The 18,020-nt window shown below is 36.5% G+C and overlaps 2 protein-coding genes across 4 annotated transcripts in view; one reads left to right on the top strand and one right to left on the bottom strand.

Annotated features, from left to right (window-relative positions):
* The window catches only part of LOC106717904 (clustered mitochondria protein homolog), a 30,220-nt gene that overhangs the window by 8,752 nt on the left and 3,448 nt on the right, over positions 1-18,020 (top strand). For 2 of the 3 annotated variants that reach the window (XM_045680747.1, XM_045680746.1), the window contains 15 exons: positions 9,683-9,967; positions 10,054-10,715; positions 10,795-10,956; positions 11,314-11,467; positions 11,734-11,867; positions 12,404-12,540; positions 12,864-13,093; positions 13,318-13,454; positions 13,878-14,072; positions 14,532-14,744; positions 15,018-15,192; positions 15,424-15,529; positions 15,810-16,312; positions 16,685-16,887; positions 17,654-17,860. In XM_045680747.1, coding sequence (XP_045536703.1) covers positions 9,683-9,967; positions 10,054-10,715; positions 10,795-10,956; positions 11,314-11,467; positions 11,734-11,867; positions 12,404-12,540; positions 12,864-13,093; positions 13,318-13,454; positions 13,878-14,072; positions 14,532-14,744; positions 15,018-15,192; positions 15,424-15,529; positions 15,810-16,312; positions 16,685-16,887; positions 17,654-17,860 — 3,503 coding nt within the window. The remainder of the gene's footprint in view (positions 1-9,682; positions 9,968-10,053; positions 10,716-10,794; positions 10,957-11,313; positions 11,468-11,733; positions 11,868-12,403; positions 12,541-12,863; positions 13,094-13,317; positions 13,455-13,877; positions 14,073-14,531; positions 14,745-15,017; positions 15,193-15,423; positions 15,530-15,809; positions 16,313-16,684; positions 16,888-17,653; positions 17,861-18,020) is intronic. The other variant, XM_045680748.1, reaches the window with a different exon arrangement.
* Positions 5,725-8,088, bottom strand: LOC123721602 (piggyBac transposable element-derived protein 4-like). Its single transcript, XM_045680749.1, has 2 exons — positions 7,019-8,088; positions 5,725-6,469 (listed from the first exon to the last, which is right to left on the bottom strand). Exons 1-2 carry the CDS (start codon positions 7,744-7,746, stop codon positions 5,911-5,913), a joined length of 1,287 nt encoding a protein of 428 aa, XP_045536705.1. The 5' UTR covers positions 7,747-8,088; the 3' UTR covers positions 5,725-5,910.

Raw genomic sequence — 18,020 nt, 5'->3', positions numbered from 1 at the left:
TTCCTCTTTTATTTACATAAATAAAAATCAATGTGTGTATTTACATTTAGACGTTTCTAAACATCGAGACTATCAGGTATAGAGACAAACTGTAAAGTTTTATTCGTTGTAAAAACCCCGATTTTTTTTGCCCGACTGTATTTATTTATTGCTTTAATTAACGTCGAAACGAAATGCATGCTGTTGATTGAGTAACACACAGCATTAGTGACAAAAATTGGGTTAGTTGATAGGAATAGACGAGCGGCGGTATATTATTTTACGAGTTTGAGTTAATGCACGGCGAGACTGTAACCGTGACTTTTCACAGCTGTAACCACTTGATGAAACATATTACTATCTCTGTTTATTTCAAGTAAATGAGGGAGATGATAGTATTTTTGTACAGGTGCTTTGATAGTGGAACATGTGTCGACGCGACCATCCGGTAAGATACGATAGAAGGATGAACCGATTTATTAAGCAGAGAAGACGATAAATAAGAAAACGAAATAATGTTACGATTGTCTGAATATATTTTGACATTAAATCACGACATAACAATTTGTTTGTTCGAATAGTTTTTTTTTATATGATTGTTATTCTGAGCATGCAGGAATAGTGATATAAAGCGTGATTCGTTTTGTATAGTGATTGGATTTTTGTTTTAAAATTTGCGTGCTTCAAACTATTGAATGAGAAGTGTTTTATGTATATAAGCTATAGTAGAGTAATAAGTAGCCGCTTTTATCTATACATAATTATAATGAGTAGCAAGAAATATTAGTCTTTGTAATGACCGCATTGTTTCTTTATGTATCAGCAATTGCTATATGATAAAAGTTCTTGTAGCTTTGTCCCCTTTCTATAAAAATATTATCAAATTTAGTAACGTATCGAAGACCGTTTGTAACGAGTATAGTTCGAGGGATCAATTACTGGGAGAATACGAGAAGCATATTTATTGTAACTTGCGGAGCGAGGTGTAATTAGCAATGATCATGAATTCAGTTACCTTTATTAATATTATAAACATCGGTTACTCTTATGAGGGCGTAAATCAGTACCTACAAGTTTTCCCGTGGAATATTGGGTCAACAAGATGAAGATATTGTTTCGATAATTTAAAGGTTTTTCTTACTTTTTAATGGTAATTTTTAAATCAAGATGGTATTTGGTCATTTTAATTTTTAAAAAGTAACCTAAACACACATGTTGAGGGTTGATATTTACTTCAGGCGACTCTCTGACTTTTTGTCGCATAACAAAATATTTGGGGTCTTGGTCGTGTTTTGAGGGTACGTAGTTAATATGTAACTCAAGCTAGGTTAGGTGTAGGTGTTGACTTACGGAATATGTCATCGTCGTGACTGTCCAATTTATGTAAAAAATTCTAACCTCGCGTAATGTTCAACGGTGACTTGAGATTTTGAGTTTAAACTGGTTATTGCTGGCCGTTGACTAGTTAATTGTAAAAGAAGAATAGTTTGTGAACGAAGACAAAGGGAGGTATCTATTCTGTAATACAGACCTAGAGACATGTTAAACATAATACAAGACAATTGATAAAACAAATAATAATTTTTTTCGTATCATAAATCTATCAGATATTGTCAGATATGTTGGTAGAAATAGTCGTCTCTTTATTATATTATTAATATTTTTCTTATCTGTATTATCCTCTGTATCGATTTAATGTTTTTTCTATATTATTCATATTAAGCAACATCATACTAAATCGCTCTTTATTTATATTTGTATGAAAATAATCTACTGCCGTAATTTAATCTTTCAATGTAATTTTTACTGTATTAACAAAATCTGATTGGCACACTGTTTACGGGTCGATAACGCGATATTGTAAAACTTTGAGCCGATATTATAAAATTACTGAAGATAATTATGGTTGAAGCCAAACATCAGGCACAACTTGTTTTGATCAAACTGATGCCAAAATTTTGGCAAACTATATTTGTCACCACGGAATTTTGTATAGTATTTAATAAAACTGACCATAGCTTGTTTCCATTAATGAGGTCATGTTAACACAATAACAGAGAAAGTATACGTATAATAATTGGACATAAAATTTGTTGCGTATAAATGTGTCTGCCATAAAATTTGTCCTCGCTCCCGTGACTGATCATGAACATGAATGAAGATGTCGTTGTTTAATAAAAGATATATTATTGGTTGTGATGCTTGATTAATATCGGAACATTTGCGTTAGTAGAAAAGTTTACAATATTGCGACCTTATTGTAAAATATTGAGCAGTCAAGATCGTTATTGTTTGAGTTGGATTAAAAAGTTCTGTTAGAGAAGTTATTGTTTCTTAAAGCAGCGTTATGTCGAGAGTATGTAAAATATTACATTGCATGACATTTTGGACACGTAATAAGGATTCGATAATTGTCTTATCACCTCTGGATTGAGATAAACTGACTAATAAATATCTTGCCTACTCATAGCGATGAAACTCGAGGTAAAAAGACTATTTATTTCGAAAACGTGTTGTTAGGTTATTAACTTTTTTTTTGTTTGTAATATTTGGGCCGTACATAAGTTCTGGTTGTTCATTCATCCAGTGTAAGCGTGAAAGGAATTAGGAAAAGAGGTCGTACTAGGTCAAATATGTTTTTGACAGAGTTAGCGGACGTGTTAATTAATATCAGAGCGCATGTAGGCCACGTACACAACGTCACTCTGTTATCTCTAGTCTTACATTATGCATGCTCAAGTCTTAGCACACTCGTAACGCGACTCCCAAACTAATAACTAACATTAATATTCAAAATCTGACTGTGAGTTTTCATAGTCTTAACATGTGTATTGCAACAATATTGCCACCCCACGCATTCTCTTTGAAATAGACAGAGAACAATTATATCCGTATACAAGTATTACGACATTAAAGTTGTTTTATCGTTGAATACCATAAGATCAAGTGTATACACTCATAAATGTGAAAAAGGTCAGTCTATCATTATATACATTGACAGTATACCTCGTCTGATGTTCATCAAATCGATTAACACTTGAAATACGAAGATCGTGCGAATATTTTGTCTCAGTTGAAACCATGAAAACATATATCTCGACCATCGATGCCCGGTTTCCAGTAGTGAAAACTAACGTAAGCGTTGACCGCAGTACAATAATATATTGTTCTCTATTTTTCCAAAGAGATCGTCCGTTAATTACGCGGTGTTTTTTTTAGCAACTTATTGACCCCCATCACCACTCTGATAATATGGTACATACCGCAACAACAATATTTGTTGGGTGCATGAATGGGTCGGGTCGACCGGTGAAATACCACGACCACACAGAAGACAGACCTAACGAAGTAATTCCACGTTTTATTAAATTTACGTTATCAGTGAAAATAAATATACTCGCGATATTTCGTGATATTTTTAGGAACCATCCCCCCCTCCTTTCAAGCCCCACGTGATTAAAGGACGTTCCCATAGATGTGAGTTTGTACTCTTACTTTTCAGTTACATTGTAAGTTCTATGTAGATTAATCGAGCAAAGTACCTACTCTGATTTATGCTGTTTCTGTGTACCCCTATTGTTTTAACTACAACCTTTATAGCACAATTTGTAAACAATAATTGCGAATGCGTGCATGATGCGTAAAACGTCATTTCTAAAACCCAGTAGGCCGAGCACGAATATTTGCGACAAGCGCCTTCGTATGTCATCGTATATTATGTCAAAACTAATTTGACACTTTCGTTGTAAATTACGATAGGGGCGCTGCACAAATTTTCTAAATGATGATGCAAGGGCAAAAAATATAAATAATTCATCAATAAATACCTTATTGCTTACTTGTTATTTTAAGAGCATAATTTTAAAATAAGTGCAATTCACTTGAATAATAATAATTATATTCTTTGATGGATGATGTCAGACGCATTGAAAAAATTGTTTTTAATCTCTATTGTTAACTTTAATAGTAAACAATGGTGTAAGCAGGCAGTTCGTATTTGCACAAAGATTTCTCTCCTACCTATTGTTTTCTGATAGTTTTCTTCTGTTGCGATGATCAGATGATAGTAAAATCGTAAATCTTATTCAATAAGTCTCGGGACTTTCGTATAATAACACTTAATGAACATGATATAATGTTATTTATACAAATATACCGCAATTTTCTTGTTTGTAATATTTATTAACCATCAAAATTCATCAAATTCTTCTCGTTACAATTGATTATAACAAACACCGTACATTGGTCCTTCGATCCGGATCAGATTCTACTATCTATGGATCATGATCACTTTGATTATTACAGAAATAGTACAAGAGTGAATTCAGCTTCAGATACTTCCGATAATTCGTTTTACTTTGGCAACGGTAGACCTCATTGTACTGTAGAATTGGCTTCACACTGATCTGAAATAAACCAAAAGCCAAGAACTCCGCGTTCGAGCGGGCGTGCGTTGCGCAACATTAATGAGGTCGGTTGCCATGCCGGGTGCACTCCGCTGTGTACTTGCTAAGGGCTTCGTTGAACTATAGAGTTTATGATCTTCTACTATCACTATAAAGCTGCAACAGCTAAGAAACATAAATAAACCGAGGCATTTTAAATTTCTGAGATGAAGTAGGTTAAAAAAAATGACGGAAAAACCGTTGTAAAAAATAAAAACTTATAAACCAGTTTCAGTGATTATCTAATAATCAAGCTTTCTATTTCGATGTTGCCTTCAATTTCATTCAGTTTTTGGTTGCACTTGAACTATTAAAACGGGTTTGTTAGTTGTAACATCAATGATATTTAAAGGGAAATGACGACTCATTACTACGGCTTTGATACTGATCACGGTTACTATGATTTAAATAATTTTACGAATCTACGTTCTTCGTTCTATAGAAGTATGATAACGATGGATTACTTAAGTAAGAGCAAAAGTGATAAGAAAAACGTTATGATGAAAGATGCGTTTATCTTAACAATGCAGCTTCTATAAACGCTGTAAAACAAATTAAAAACATATCATATAAGTAACTATAAGGCCTTTTTGACAATTTAATAAATATAAAAAGATATAAATTATATTTCTAAAATTGATTTGGTTCGATGTCCTTAAATAAATAATCAGAATATTATTGTATTTTAGTATTGAGTTTGCGAAAATATGCTGCGTACACCATTTAATGTAAATAAAAACAATTCGTGATATCTTGTCAGTATTCCATAAGTTTTTGATAGTTATTGTATAAGAAAATGTCAATAATCCAAGATGTCATTGGCTAAATCAATGTCCGTGACGTTTGTTTCTATTGTATTAAAAAGCGCACGTTTAACAGAATTCAATACAATAAGGTTCAAGGGAAACACTCGTAACAGTCGGTGAGTAAAAGTTTAATATTCACCCTGTGCCATCCGCGACGCACCCCTCTGCATTATTCATTGATCGAATCCGTGGCTGCTTACACTGTCGTCGTCGCTTACCATGTTTTATCTCAAATTCTAAATATTTTTGTTGCTTGCAGTCTTCAAACAACAATACATTTGTTTTTAGAAACTCGCATTGTTCCACGATAACGAAGTATAGAAGACCTAAAATATTCAAAGAAGTTGTTAACCATTCCAATGGTCATATAATGTCTAAGATGAACGTAATTATTTGTTACGTAGTAACCAATTATCACGTAATAATTGTGAGGCAATTTAAAATACTACATTTATTGTATGTCCTTCCCTAGAATACTGCAATCTCTATTAACCCTTTGCACTCGAAGTTTTTTTTGAGTCATATTACCAGCAACTCGGAGCCATTTGAGTGAAAAGATCATATTCACATGTAAGTTCATGATATACGCATTGAAAGAAAAGTCATCGTTGTATGTTATTATTTTTTTTTAATTGTTTATGGATACAAATGTTAGGATATATAAAAAAATTATAAAATTATTACATTTTGTAATTTTCCAAAGTGTGATACCTCTCGAAGCAATTGCCAATATGTAATCTTGGCTTCTCTAGACAGGTATCACAAAAATAATGGGTCTGCCGTCTTTCGCCTGGAATTTTTCTATTCGAACACACTACACAATCTTTCTTGGTTCCAGAACGTATAATATGTAGGTGGTTGTTGAGTCTGGCCTCCGTATTTGGTGTGTAACTGTATTCTCGAGATGTGCTGTTTTGTCGGAAATTCCCAATCAATTGGTCCACCAACAATTTTACAAACTTCAAGTGTGTCATTGGTTTTTCATTATTTATTTTTTTAACAGAAGTGTACAATATATATGCATTTACGGTACACATTTCCATCCCCCAAAAAAATAGTTTTCTCCACCATTTCAGGGATTTTCTCAGAAAACAATATGTTGCAGCATATTGGTCGGCCCGATCTACTCCACGCATATTTTTTGTGTAATCGATAACAATTTTAGGTTTTTGTATTCTGACCAATTCACCACCACGTACTCTTCTATCAACCGATGTCAAACCCGCTTCATTACGAGTACTTAACAAAGTGACAATCCTTTTGTCCTTCCATGCGAGAACTAGGGTTTTGCCTTTTCTGTAAGCCACTGTTTTCCTGTCTCTTACAAATTGCGGTTTTTTTTATTGTCGTTGGTAAATATTTCCTATTTGTTTTGATTGTGCCGGTGAGGAAACAATTCATTTTTAGCAGTTCTTCGGCAAGGGGTATGCTTGTATAATACCTGTCGGTATACATATGATAACCTTTAGCATTAGGAACATTGTCCAATAGTTTTCTGTACAGGTCTAAAGGAATTCTGGAACTGACAGGCAGATCAGGTCTTATGAGATTTTCAGAAGTAATACTGCCGTAATAAGGTAAAACCGAATAAACATAACCGGTAGTTGAGTCGGCCAGAACGTAAATTCTAATTCCCCATTTAGTGGGTTTAGCTGGATTATATGTCATAAAACATATTTTACCCTTAAATTTTATAACGGATTCATCAACGCAAATCGACTGATACGGTATAAAATGTTCGGAAAATTTTGAATTTGTAAAAAGTTATTGGCTTTTTGAATGCGAGTCCTTAAGCACGTATTTCTGCCTACTGGTGCATTTTTGTGTAAATGAAGCATCCAAAATATTTGCTGGAATCTATCTCGGGTAAATACGTCTGAAAAGAATGGAATTTTACTGGTGAACTTGGTACACCAATATTCCTGGAGATTTGCAACCGGCATGGTTCCCATATTCAAGATCACTCCGATGAAGGCCAGAAATTCTTTCCGATTAACATCACTCCATGTATTCCATATTGATCTCCTTGACAATTGCCTTCCACGCAATCTTGAATTTGCGTAATCATTTGTCTCTTTTATTATGGAATCAATCAATGTATCTGTAAAATATAATTGAAAAAAATCTAACGGTTCTTTTATATCGTTGGAAATTTGTGGTCCGGCAATTCGAGGTGAAATATCAAAATCAATAGGAGATGGGATATTATCCACTTCCGAAACATCCATCCATTCGTCATTTCCAGTTGAATCTGTTGTGTCTTCTACATTTCCTTCTGTATCACTTTCAAATCCCTCAATATCACTTTCAATTCTCGGTATGTGTCGTCGTACTACAGGAAATATATCACTATCATTAGAATCGGATTCATGGCTTAGTTCAATATTGTCTGCTTCATCACGGCCAAGAGCGTCTATGTTATTTCTGTAATGTTCACCATGAACTTCAAATTCTAATTCGTCGCTACTACTTTCAATATCACTATAATTTTCACAAATTTTTCTTTTATTTGCCATATCGGGGATATAAATATGAATTCAAAATATAAAAACAACAGATAAACTAGAATCTGATATACACTCTACTGCTGAATAACACGACTGAACTCACTTGCATCCAAGTGCGGAATGCGGAATGTTGCTCAAACCGCGATTGTGTGCTGTTATCGAGAGCATAACAATCTGCGAGCCGCGATCGTCATTTGTCACCAACAGCGAAATATCCTATAACTAATTTTTACGATTTGTTTTTGTTCTCATGTTAAAAACTGAAAATTAATTCCATTGTCTCCGTAGCGGAGCCCTCGAGTTTGAAGACAAATTTTAAATGGCTCCGCTCCGGAGCCCTCGAGTGCAAAGGGTTAACATTCTATTTTAAGAGCACTTAAGTAGGACAAACGTTCTGAAAAATTTTGCAATTCAATAATTTATATATACTTATGTACATACAACCGGACTTTCTTATTTGTCGTTCAATATATTATGTCTTTCAATAGGTTCATAAAAAAAAAATTATAGTGCGTAAAAAATAGAAGGCATTACGATGCGCCACATGGATGTATAATGTTATTCATTGCTACACTTGTCAGATTTCTTTTGCTGAACTCGCTGTTTTTATCCTCGAACTAGAATAAAATTACTACACTTTCTACTATGCGCAAAGAGTTACACTATCTGACACAGATGAAGACTTTCAGATAGCTGTCCAGATTGATTAATGGAAACTCTCGGACACAAGCTTAAAACGAAGTATCATACACCAAAAATCCTTCATTGCCTTGTAGTTTTGTAAATGCTCAAGTATTTGAAAAACTATATAAGTATTCTTATTTTCTGTTATCTATTCCTTTCCCGTTCAACTGGAAAACGTTCGCTGAACGATAAAGTACACTCGCCTCGAAGAAAAAAATCATGTCACCGTCTTGTTATCAGTTTTGATTTAATCTAGAGGCATGGGCTTACGTCTGTTATCTTGTTGTGACGATAAATTCAAACATTTTTAAAGATACGGCATATCTTCCCTCCTACTAGAGTTTTTTAGCTGGTGCTATTATATTATTACTCGTTCGTCAAACGAGTGACGAGCGCGTTTATATTATCAACACAATGATCGCAGTAGTTGCGCCACTCTTATCATATACGTAAGACAAAATATACTCCGCCTTTATAAATTAGGTCAACAAAGATATTTCATTGCTATTTCTCTGCATAAATATCATTACACTGACATATTGTTTAACTATAAAATTCTTTGTGAATAACTGAAATGCCGCAAAAGTACTACATCTTGTGATGGAAGTTGTGCGGTCAAATATATTGATGTGTTTCGAATGATCGGCGTTGGGTTAGAAGAGTGTGAGCACACGGTATAGCGGTGTGGATGGCGTCTATTGTTGGCGGCATCCCGTTGCCGTCTATTATTGACTCTCCTTTGGAGATAGTTGGCGGCACGCCAGCGCAGACCACGTGTGCCTCGCCGCACCTCGGTCACGGGACGAGACGTGCGCTGCGCCCCCCGCGCACCGATCGTTACCGAATGTTCTTTCGAAACCGAAACTAATATGCTACTTCCCAAATCTTTAATCTTCAAATATAATTTCGCGATGCATTAATAACGTTAACTCTCCCCATCGATGAATAGATTTCGTGCATGTCTTTTGATTCTATGATAGAGCAGTTCTAGAATTTTAAATGAATGCCACCTCGCTTTTGAACATATACCCTGATTTTCTTTAAGATTAAAGAAAAAGAAGTTCATAAGAAAAATTTATGATGTTCCTCTTACTTACGCAGTAGTGATTACTCATCTATTATTGTATTGTCTTCTCGCTGTGAATGTTCTTATCTGTTTGTGGTCCGTCAAGTAACCTATCGACTGACCCGCCTGCAACAGGGCGCGGTTTCTTTGTTAAACAATCAAATAATAATTTGTTTATTTGCATTGTTCGTTTAGTCGATAAAACGGAGAGCAAGCAACGGTTGAAAATGAAAAAGGAGATAGGTGTTAAGGTCGTGGGCTGTAGCAACGGTCACGCGAGCACGCCCAACGGTCGCGCCGACGACGAGGGCGGCGGCGGAGTGCCCGCGCCTTCGCCTCCGCGCGTCTCGTACGCCGCCGCCGCCGCGCGCAGGCCTCAGTCCCAAGCCTCGCCTCAGACCTCGCCTCAGACCACGCCTCAGACCTCGCCACAAACTAATATGCCACAAACCGCACCACCGCATTTCACTCCGAATGCCGGTACATATTCATTCTAAATCGTTTAAACCTTCTAAAGGTTCTAGGCGTACATAAATTAGTTCTTAATGCTCAATTTCTGTTTCCAGATGGTCAAAAATCTAAAGTAAATATGGAGAAGCCACAACAAGCCAAGCCTAACGGAATCATGGCGAAGGTCAACGGTGAAAATCCGACGTTGAAATCGGATGACAGTAAGAAGGACGAAACGAGTACCAAAGAACCAATTTTAAATGGCACAGAAATTTCTAATGAAAACATTGTCAATGGAGATCCAAAATTATATTCAGATTGTGATATTAGTAGTAGTGATAATGGTAAAATAGTTACAAATGGAGTCGTCAGCGATTCCGATGATAATAAATGTAATAAATCCGAAGACGTAAAGAAAATGATTTGCGTTAAAAGTTCGCCTGCGACAGAGGCTGAAGCAAAGCAGACGAATGATAAAAAGAAGATTAATAAAAAAGCGAATTCCACAGAAAAGAGTAATGAAACCGACAAGAAAAAGACATCGACTAATCAAGCGACGGAAAATAACAAAAAGGAAGAGGTCAGTAATACAAAAAATGAAAGTGAATTAGAAAAAACTAACGGCGTAGTCAAACTGGTAAATGGTGATAAAGACAGAGAATCTTCTCCGAGTGAAGATGGAGATGAAAAAAAGAAGGATGGTGAAGTTGTATTTATCCAAGACTTGGGTTTCACCGTCAAGATTGTAAGCCCGGGAGCTGAACCGTTGGATATTCAGGTATTTATAGGTTTAAAACTTTTAAGTTGTTATGATGTTAATTTAAAATTCGAATGTTAAATACGTTATATAATTGCAGGTTTCCAGCATGGAGCTGGTGCAAGAAATTCATCAAGTACTGATGGATCGCGAGGACACGTGCCACAGAACATGTTTTTCTTTGCAACTAGATGGCGTTACTCTCGATAATTTTGCGGAATTAAAAAATATCGAAGGTCTAAAAGAGGGATCAGTAATTAAAGTAAGTGCTGAAATAAGTCCAACTTCTTAAAAGAAATAAGCATAGAAATTTAATAGTGTATCTTAAATCCTAAAACAGAATATGTTATTAAAGTAACATGTACAGCTCTTCAAATCTTAATTTTTTAAGTTTTAAAAAAGAAGGCAAGGAATAATATATTAATTCATATACTTGTTAATATTGAGAATTGGTTCACCAAGGTTTCGTAATCAAAATCATTTTATAATTCGTTATTACAGTCGTCCGTTTCTTCTTAGGTCCACCCCTTCCAATGTATCCTTATTAATATATGAATTTCTGCTATGAATTGTCCAATTACGAAACAGTTTCACTGGTACTATCGTAAACCATTTCCAGGTTGTAGAGGAGCCATACACGATGCGCGAGGCTCGTATACACGTGCGTCATGTGCGGGATTTACTCAAGTCTATTGACTACGTGGACGCGTACGTCGGCCAGGAATGCAGTTCGTTAGCTTTCTTAAATATTATCACTCAAGGAGATATACTTGGTAAGTATCTTGAATAAATTATTCAAATAAGGAACATACATACAAAGAACGCTTCTAAAAAAAAAAACAACGACAAGCCACAGTAAAAATGCGGCAATTAGACCTTGACTACTTATGAACAGTGCGTTAAAATTAGATATTTGGTACCCAAAATCTCGCAGAAATACTCATGCAACATATTACCTATATATTCATTTGTCAAACATATAATTTTAATTAGCAAATAACGAGTATTGTTTTTAATTTGGCAATGTATTGTGTTACAGAAAAGAAGAAATCCCGACCTGAGAGTGTAGACTGCACACCTCCAGACTACATAATGCCCGGCAGCACAGAGCGTCCCTTGCTGCCTCTACATCCTGGACTCACTAAAGAAAATAAAGCACCGCAATGCCTTAAGGTAATATTTTTTTATTTAAAAATGTATGTATATTTTTTAGATTTTAAGATAAATATTGGCTTTACAGTCAAACCTGGATCAGCAAGAGAATTATTCTCACTTATAAATGTTTATCTCTAACCCGAATATATCGCTTATGGAGGTCGTCTGTCGGAACCGGATTATGACTCGTGCTTATCCAGTTCTACCTTATCCCGGTTCGACTGTATTTAAAATTGTAATTTATCGTATGTCTAATTAATTTGCATTGACAATTACAGTTCGTAGATAAGTTTTCTTGTGTAGCTGGTATGTGAATGTGAATTTAATTTTATCAGCCTATCTTTATTCATATACTACTAGTTGTCGCCCGCGACTTCGTCCGTGCGCAATTAAAATAAAACTTAATAGCCTATGTGATCTCTCAGACATCTATGCCAAATTTCATCAAGATCTGTTGAGCTGTTCCAGAAATACCTTCTTACAAACATCCGTCCATCCATTTAAACTTTTTCATTTATAATATTAGTAAGAAGTAAGACTACATGACATGTCAGGTGCTGACCACTTCGGGCTGGAACCCGCCGCCAGGTCCGCGCAAGATGTGCGGTGACCTGCTGTACTTACACGTCGTCACTCTCGAGGACCGACACTTCCACATCACCGCCTGCCCCAGAGGATTCTACCTCAACCAGTAATATACTCTATACATTTATACATACAAGATTACAACACAAAGTTATCCATACAACACTAAGTTAACTTCACAAACCTTGGGAGAAAGGGCGGAGAAACATCTAGTTCAGTTGTAAATAAATAACTTATGGAGTGAAGAAGACATACAAAGTTACGGTTGAGTAAAATTTATAAACCACAATTAACATCAAATGTGTGTTTTCTTAAAAACTCACAAACAAAATAATACGAGCAACTAGTATATTTAAACAAAAAAAATATGGACATATTCTGAGACATTCCAATTTTATTAATTGTATAGATAAATTATTTTTTTATCAGGTCCACAGACGAAGTGTTCAATCCTCGTCCATCAAGCCCGTCCCTGTTGTGCCACTCGCTCATAGAGTTACTGAGCATTGTATCGCCCGCCTTCAAGCGGAACTTCGCGCTGGTGCAGAAGAAACGTATGCAGAAGCATCCCTTCGAGCGCGTCGCTACTCCCTACCAGCTGTACCAGTGGGCCTCGCCCATGCTAGATCACACTGTTGATGCGATACGCGCTGAAGATAGTAAGTATACATAGTATTGTTCTTTTCATATATCTTTAAGGCCCAAGGTCACCCTTCCCCCCACACCCCGCTTTACCTGAAATTTTAGTCTGCGAAGCCACTCACTCGAAGCTAACAGCCACCAAAATATCTGAAAACTAACTATACTATGAGTACTAACGCACAATCATAACTAAGAGGTATAGGGAAACGTTAGTTTAATGTTTATTATGTACTTGTGTCAGCGTTCTCATCGAAGCTGGGCTACGAGGAGCACATCCCGGGACAGACGCGCGACTGGAACGAGGAGCTGCAGACGACCCGCGAGCTGCCGCGTGCCACACTGCCCGAGCGCCTGCTGCGGGAGCGGGCCATATTCAAGGTGACGTATCTCACATGCCTCACGTACCTCACATGTCTCACGTACCTCACATGCCTCACATGCCTCACGTACCTCACATGTCTCACATGCCTCACATACCTCACATGTCTCACGAACCTCACATGCCTTACGAACCTCACATGCCTAACATATCTCACACACCTTTATTTCATATTGTCGGATCTGGATTATGCCAATGAAAGAAAAAGAAAGAATTATATATACAAAAATGTGCGAACGAGACGGTTTACGAGATCTGGGCTTAAGCTCATACAACGCGATAAAACCGGTCAAACGTATTATGGTTCCGTATATGTAAAATGACATTTAATTACGTTTATTTAGATGAATACTGGTAACATTCACGAAACTAATATAATCGGGTTTGAAAGTGATTGTTGACAATACTTGTTATGTATGTAGGTTCACAGCGACTTTGTGGCAGCGGCGACACGCGGCGCTATGGCGGTGGTTGACGGTAACGTGATGGCCATCAACCCCGGCGAGGAGCCCAAGATGCAAATGTTCATCTGGAACAATATATTCTTCTCGCTCGGCTTCGACGTGCGCGACCATTACAAGGACTTGGGTGGTGACGCGGCCGCTTTTGTAGCACCAGTGAGTTTTAAACCCAAAATGTGATTGATTATGTAGTAGAAATTAGTTATATTTTTTCCCTAGTGGTTACAAGATTCTTGGTAGAGTTTATAAAGTCCCTTAATGTAGATTTAGTTCTAAAATCACTAAGGAAGTTCTCAAGCAATTAAACGTCACACGTGTAGTAGTATAAAATAAGATCATCTGACATAATACTAGAGGCAAACGTATAGATAACTACAACGCCGGATATCATAAATTTTCATAATGCCCGGTTTAGATTATTCCAGTCCAGCTATCGAATTGAGCTCTAATTACAACTAAAAAGATAAAATCCTGCATTGGAACCCACACTGTGCATACTATTGTTGATTTATATTTTTTCCACTGTAATCCAGCGCTGGATTCCACAGCTGGACTGGAATAATGACGACTTTGGTCAATGTGTTTAGTTATATGTATGTGTATTGCGGTACATAGCGCAACGACCTGCAAGGCGTGCGCGTGTACAGCGCAGTGGACACGCCGGGGCTGCACACGCTGGGCACGGTGGTGGTGGACTACCGCGGGTACCGGGTCACGGCGCAGTCCATCATACCCGGCATCCTGGAGAAGGAGCAGGAGCAGAGCGTCGTCTACGGCAGCATCGACTTCGGCACCACTGTGCTTTCACATCCCAAGTATATGGAGCTCGTAAGTTCAACACATTTATTTTTTTATTAAAAGTAACAGCTAGCTGAATTTAACATACGTTGCAATAATTCAAAATGTCCAAATAGTGTCAAGAAGGCGTGTAAAAATGAATTTTCCTTTTTTTTTTCAAACGGAGAATAAATGACATATAATATCACAGTTTATGTTTTTCGGTTATTTTTTTTTATTTCTATTTTTTCTGTAAGAACCGAGAGTCTTTTTACTTTTTATATATATACTGTGTACTTCACATCTTATTTATTATGTCTACAGTTAAGCAAAGCAGGTCAGCAGTTGAAGATAATGCCGCATTCAGTGATCAGCGCCAACGGGGAAACTGTGGAGCTGTGCTCCAGTGTAGAGTGCAAGGGCATCATTGGGAACGATGGCCGCCATTACATACTCGACCTGCTGCGCACCTTCCCGCCTGATGTCAACTTCCTACAATGTCAGTGTTAATAAGTATTAATTAAATTAAATCTAAGACATAAAGGCAACAAAATCCATACATGCCCTTTTTAAATAGTGTTAAAGGTATTCTTACGAGATATTATCTCAGATAAGAATATGGAGGGAAGGTATTCGAAAATTCTTGTTTTTTTAACCCATTAATGAAGCCCCAATAATCATATTATGTCTGTGAGATAAAATGTTTCAATACATATATATTTATTTTCAGTGGAAGACGACGAATTGCGAGAAGATATTAAATCCATGGGCTTCCCAATTATTCACAAACACAAACTTTGTTGCCTTAGACAAGAATTAGTTGATAGTTTTGTAGAGTAAGTATCTATTGACATTTATATGACAAAATGTAATTAACTAATCTATCTTATATCTATATATATAAAAGAAAGTCGTGTTAGTTACACTATTTATAACTCAAGAACGGCTGAATCGATTTGACTGAAAATTGGTGGGCAGGTAGCTTAGAACCAGGAAACGGACATAGGATAAATTTTACCCCGTTTTCTATTTTTTCTTCAGCGTGGACGGAGTCGCGGGCGACAGCGAATAATATATATAAATATTTAATCTTTAGTGTTTTTTTTTAAATTTTAGATCACGTTATTTCATGTTTATACGATACGCTGCGTTCCACTTGCAACAGTTAAGTGCGAAACGTCTGCGTGAGAATTCTGAACAGAAGTCTCTCGAAGCGAAAAAAGAAGAAGACAAGAAGGAAGCCAAAGAGACTGAAACAAAAGACAAAAAGAGGGAAACGAAGAGTCAAGAGAAAGAAGTAAAGGATAAGAAACAAAAGAAGGAATCGAAAAAGAAGGAAGAGAAAGCTGAGATAAAGAAAGAAGACAAAACTGAGGTAAAGAAAGAAGATAAAGTTGACGCAAAGAAAGTAGAAAATGTCGAAGCGAAAAAGGAAGACACTACCAAAGAGAAGGAGCCTGAAAATGCTAAAGAAGTTAAGGAAGAAAAAGAAGATAAGGAAAAAGACGAACAAATCTTACTGAACGAGAATTACTCCGACATTGATACAGATGTTGCTAAGAAAATAGTCGAAAGTATAACAGACTCGATTTGCAATGGAGAAAAACAGGAGACAGATAGTAAGTAAAACGTATATGTTACGATAAATTATTGAATTAGTATTTCAGGAGTCCACATCTATATAATTACTGTTATTTTTTAAGAATGATCAGTGTACTAAGTCTTATTTAGCAGTACCGCATCCTGAACACGTGTTAGCTGAGTTTAGTATACTAATTGTTGGTTTCTGAGACCAAAATCACTGTATTAAACATATCATCTCTCTCATTATCGTTGATAAAACAGATATAAACGTGGATTTTCGTCTCAGAAACCAAATATTAATTGTAAACAATTGTTTTCCAAATACATGTTTGTCAAATATATAAATATTTACTCTAAATTGTTTGAGGATATGTTTGAATATTTCAATGATAGAGATTATTTATCAGGTAGTGACAGATCCCGTGCGGTGGTGGCGTCAGCAGCTCGTGCGGTTGCATCTCTCAAGGAGTCTGAGTTTGACGTACGCTTCAATCCCGACGTGTACTCAGCCGGCATCAAACACTCTGCACCGCCAGAACAACTCGCACGTCAGCGACATCTCGTCAAGGAGGCTGCAGCCTTCCTCCTCACCACGCAAATACCTGCCTTTGTAAGTACTTCTATACCTTAAAATTGTTATTTATCAACGTAAAGGAAGGTTATCGGTTACAACGTTCATGTTTGAAGAAAATAAACAACTGACTTGACATTAAAAATGGAGAGAAATACTGCCTTTTGTTAATCAAGAGTGACAGTAGCATTAAATGTACCACTGATATGCAAGAAACACTTTATTTTATGCTAAGTACTCTGGACTGTAATCATAGCAACATCTTCCGTCAAATTTCACTAGAAAAATTCAAAATAAGTAGTATTTTAAGTAGTTCATAAATTAATTATAACAGATAGTGAAATAGAAATACATTTTTATTTTGTTTCGCTATAATGATGTATATATGTATGGAAAACTTAAATGACAGTCCACTCTTGATGCTATCGTCACATCCTCAGAGCTTTTAGTTTTTTTTTTCATTAAAGTAACGGCTCATCGATTTTATCTAGATTTTTAGTCGTTTTTTACAAAGAATTAAAAAACCGATAAATAGAAGGAAGTTTCTTTGACATTTTACTCTAATATTACTACCGCTAAGGTTCAGTGAAACTTGGTATTGTTCAATCTTAAACCAACACTAAAGCGAATTTTACATTTATAAATGTAACTAGCTTTTGCCCGTCCGTGCATAATTAAAATACAAAACTTTATAAGGAGCCTATGTATTCTACATCTGTGCCAGATTTAATCAAGATCCATTGATTCCGTCGATACCTTCACATAAACTGTTGCATTTATGATATAAGATATGAGAATGTGTTAGGTGCGGGAGTGCCTGGAGCACAGCGCGGCGCCAATGGACGGTGCGGGGCTGAGTGAGGCGCTGCACGCGCGCGGCATCAACGTGCGCTACCTGGGCCGCGTCGCGCTCGCACTGCGCCCGCACGCCTCGCTACAGTACCTGCACGCCATCGCCATCGCAGAGCTGCTGCTGCGCGCCGCCAAACATATATACACCGCCTATCTACAGGTAAAGTCCATGCCAGCACATAATGTCCTACTGTACTGTCATAATGTTAACTATGTATTAAGAGTGGGGCAATTTGTGTACACTAATTTGTCCGGATGGGAAATCTAGACATGTTCTACTCTATGCCTCGATACGGATGAGTCTAAATAATAATTATGCT

This window comes from Papilio machaon, chromosome 13, assembly GCF_912999745.1.
Source record: "Papilio machaon chromosome 13, ilPapMach1.1, whole genome shotgun sequence".
NCBI lineage: Eukaryota > Metazoa > Arthropoda > Insecta > Lepidoptera > Papilionidae > Papilio > Papilio machaon.
The sequence above is the reverse complement of the archived record's forward strand: the minus strand, read 5'-3'. Positions and strand labels throughout refer to the sequence as shown.

Bases quoted from the DNA above. Each gene is read 5' to 3' on its own strand.
- LOC123721602 (XM_045680749.1), bottom strand. From the start codon at position 7,746: ATGGCAAATAAAAGAAAAATTTGTGAAAATTATAGTGATATTGAAAGT. The intron at 6,470-7,018 runs GACTCGCATTCA...CACTTTGTTAAG, and splicing joins GGCAGAAATACGTGCTTAAG to TACTCGTAATGAAGCGGGTT.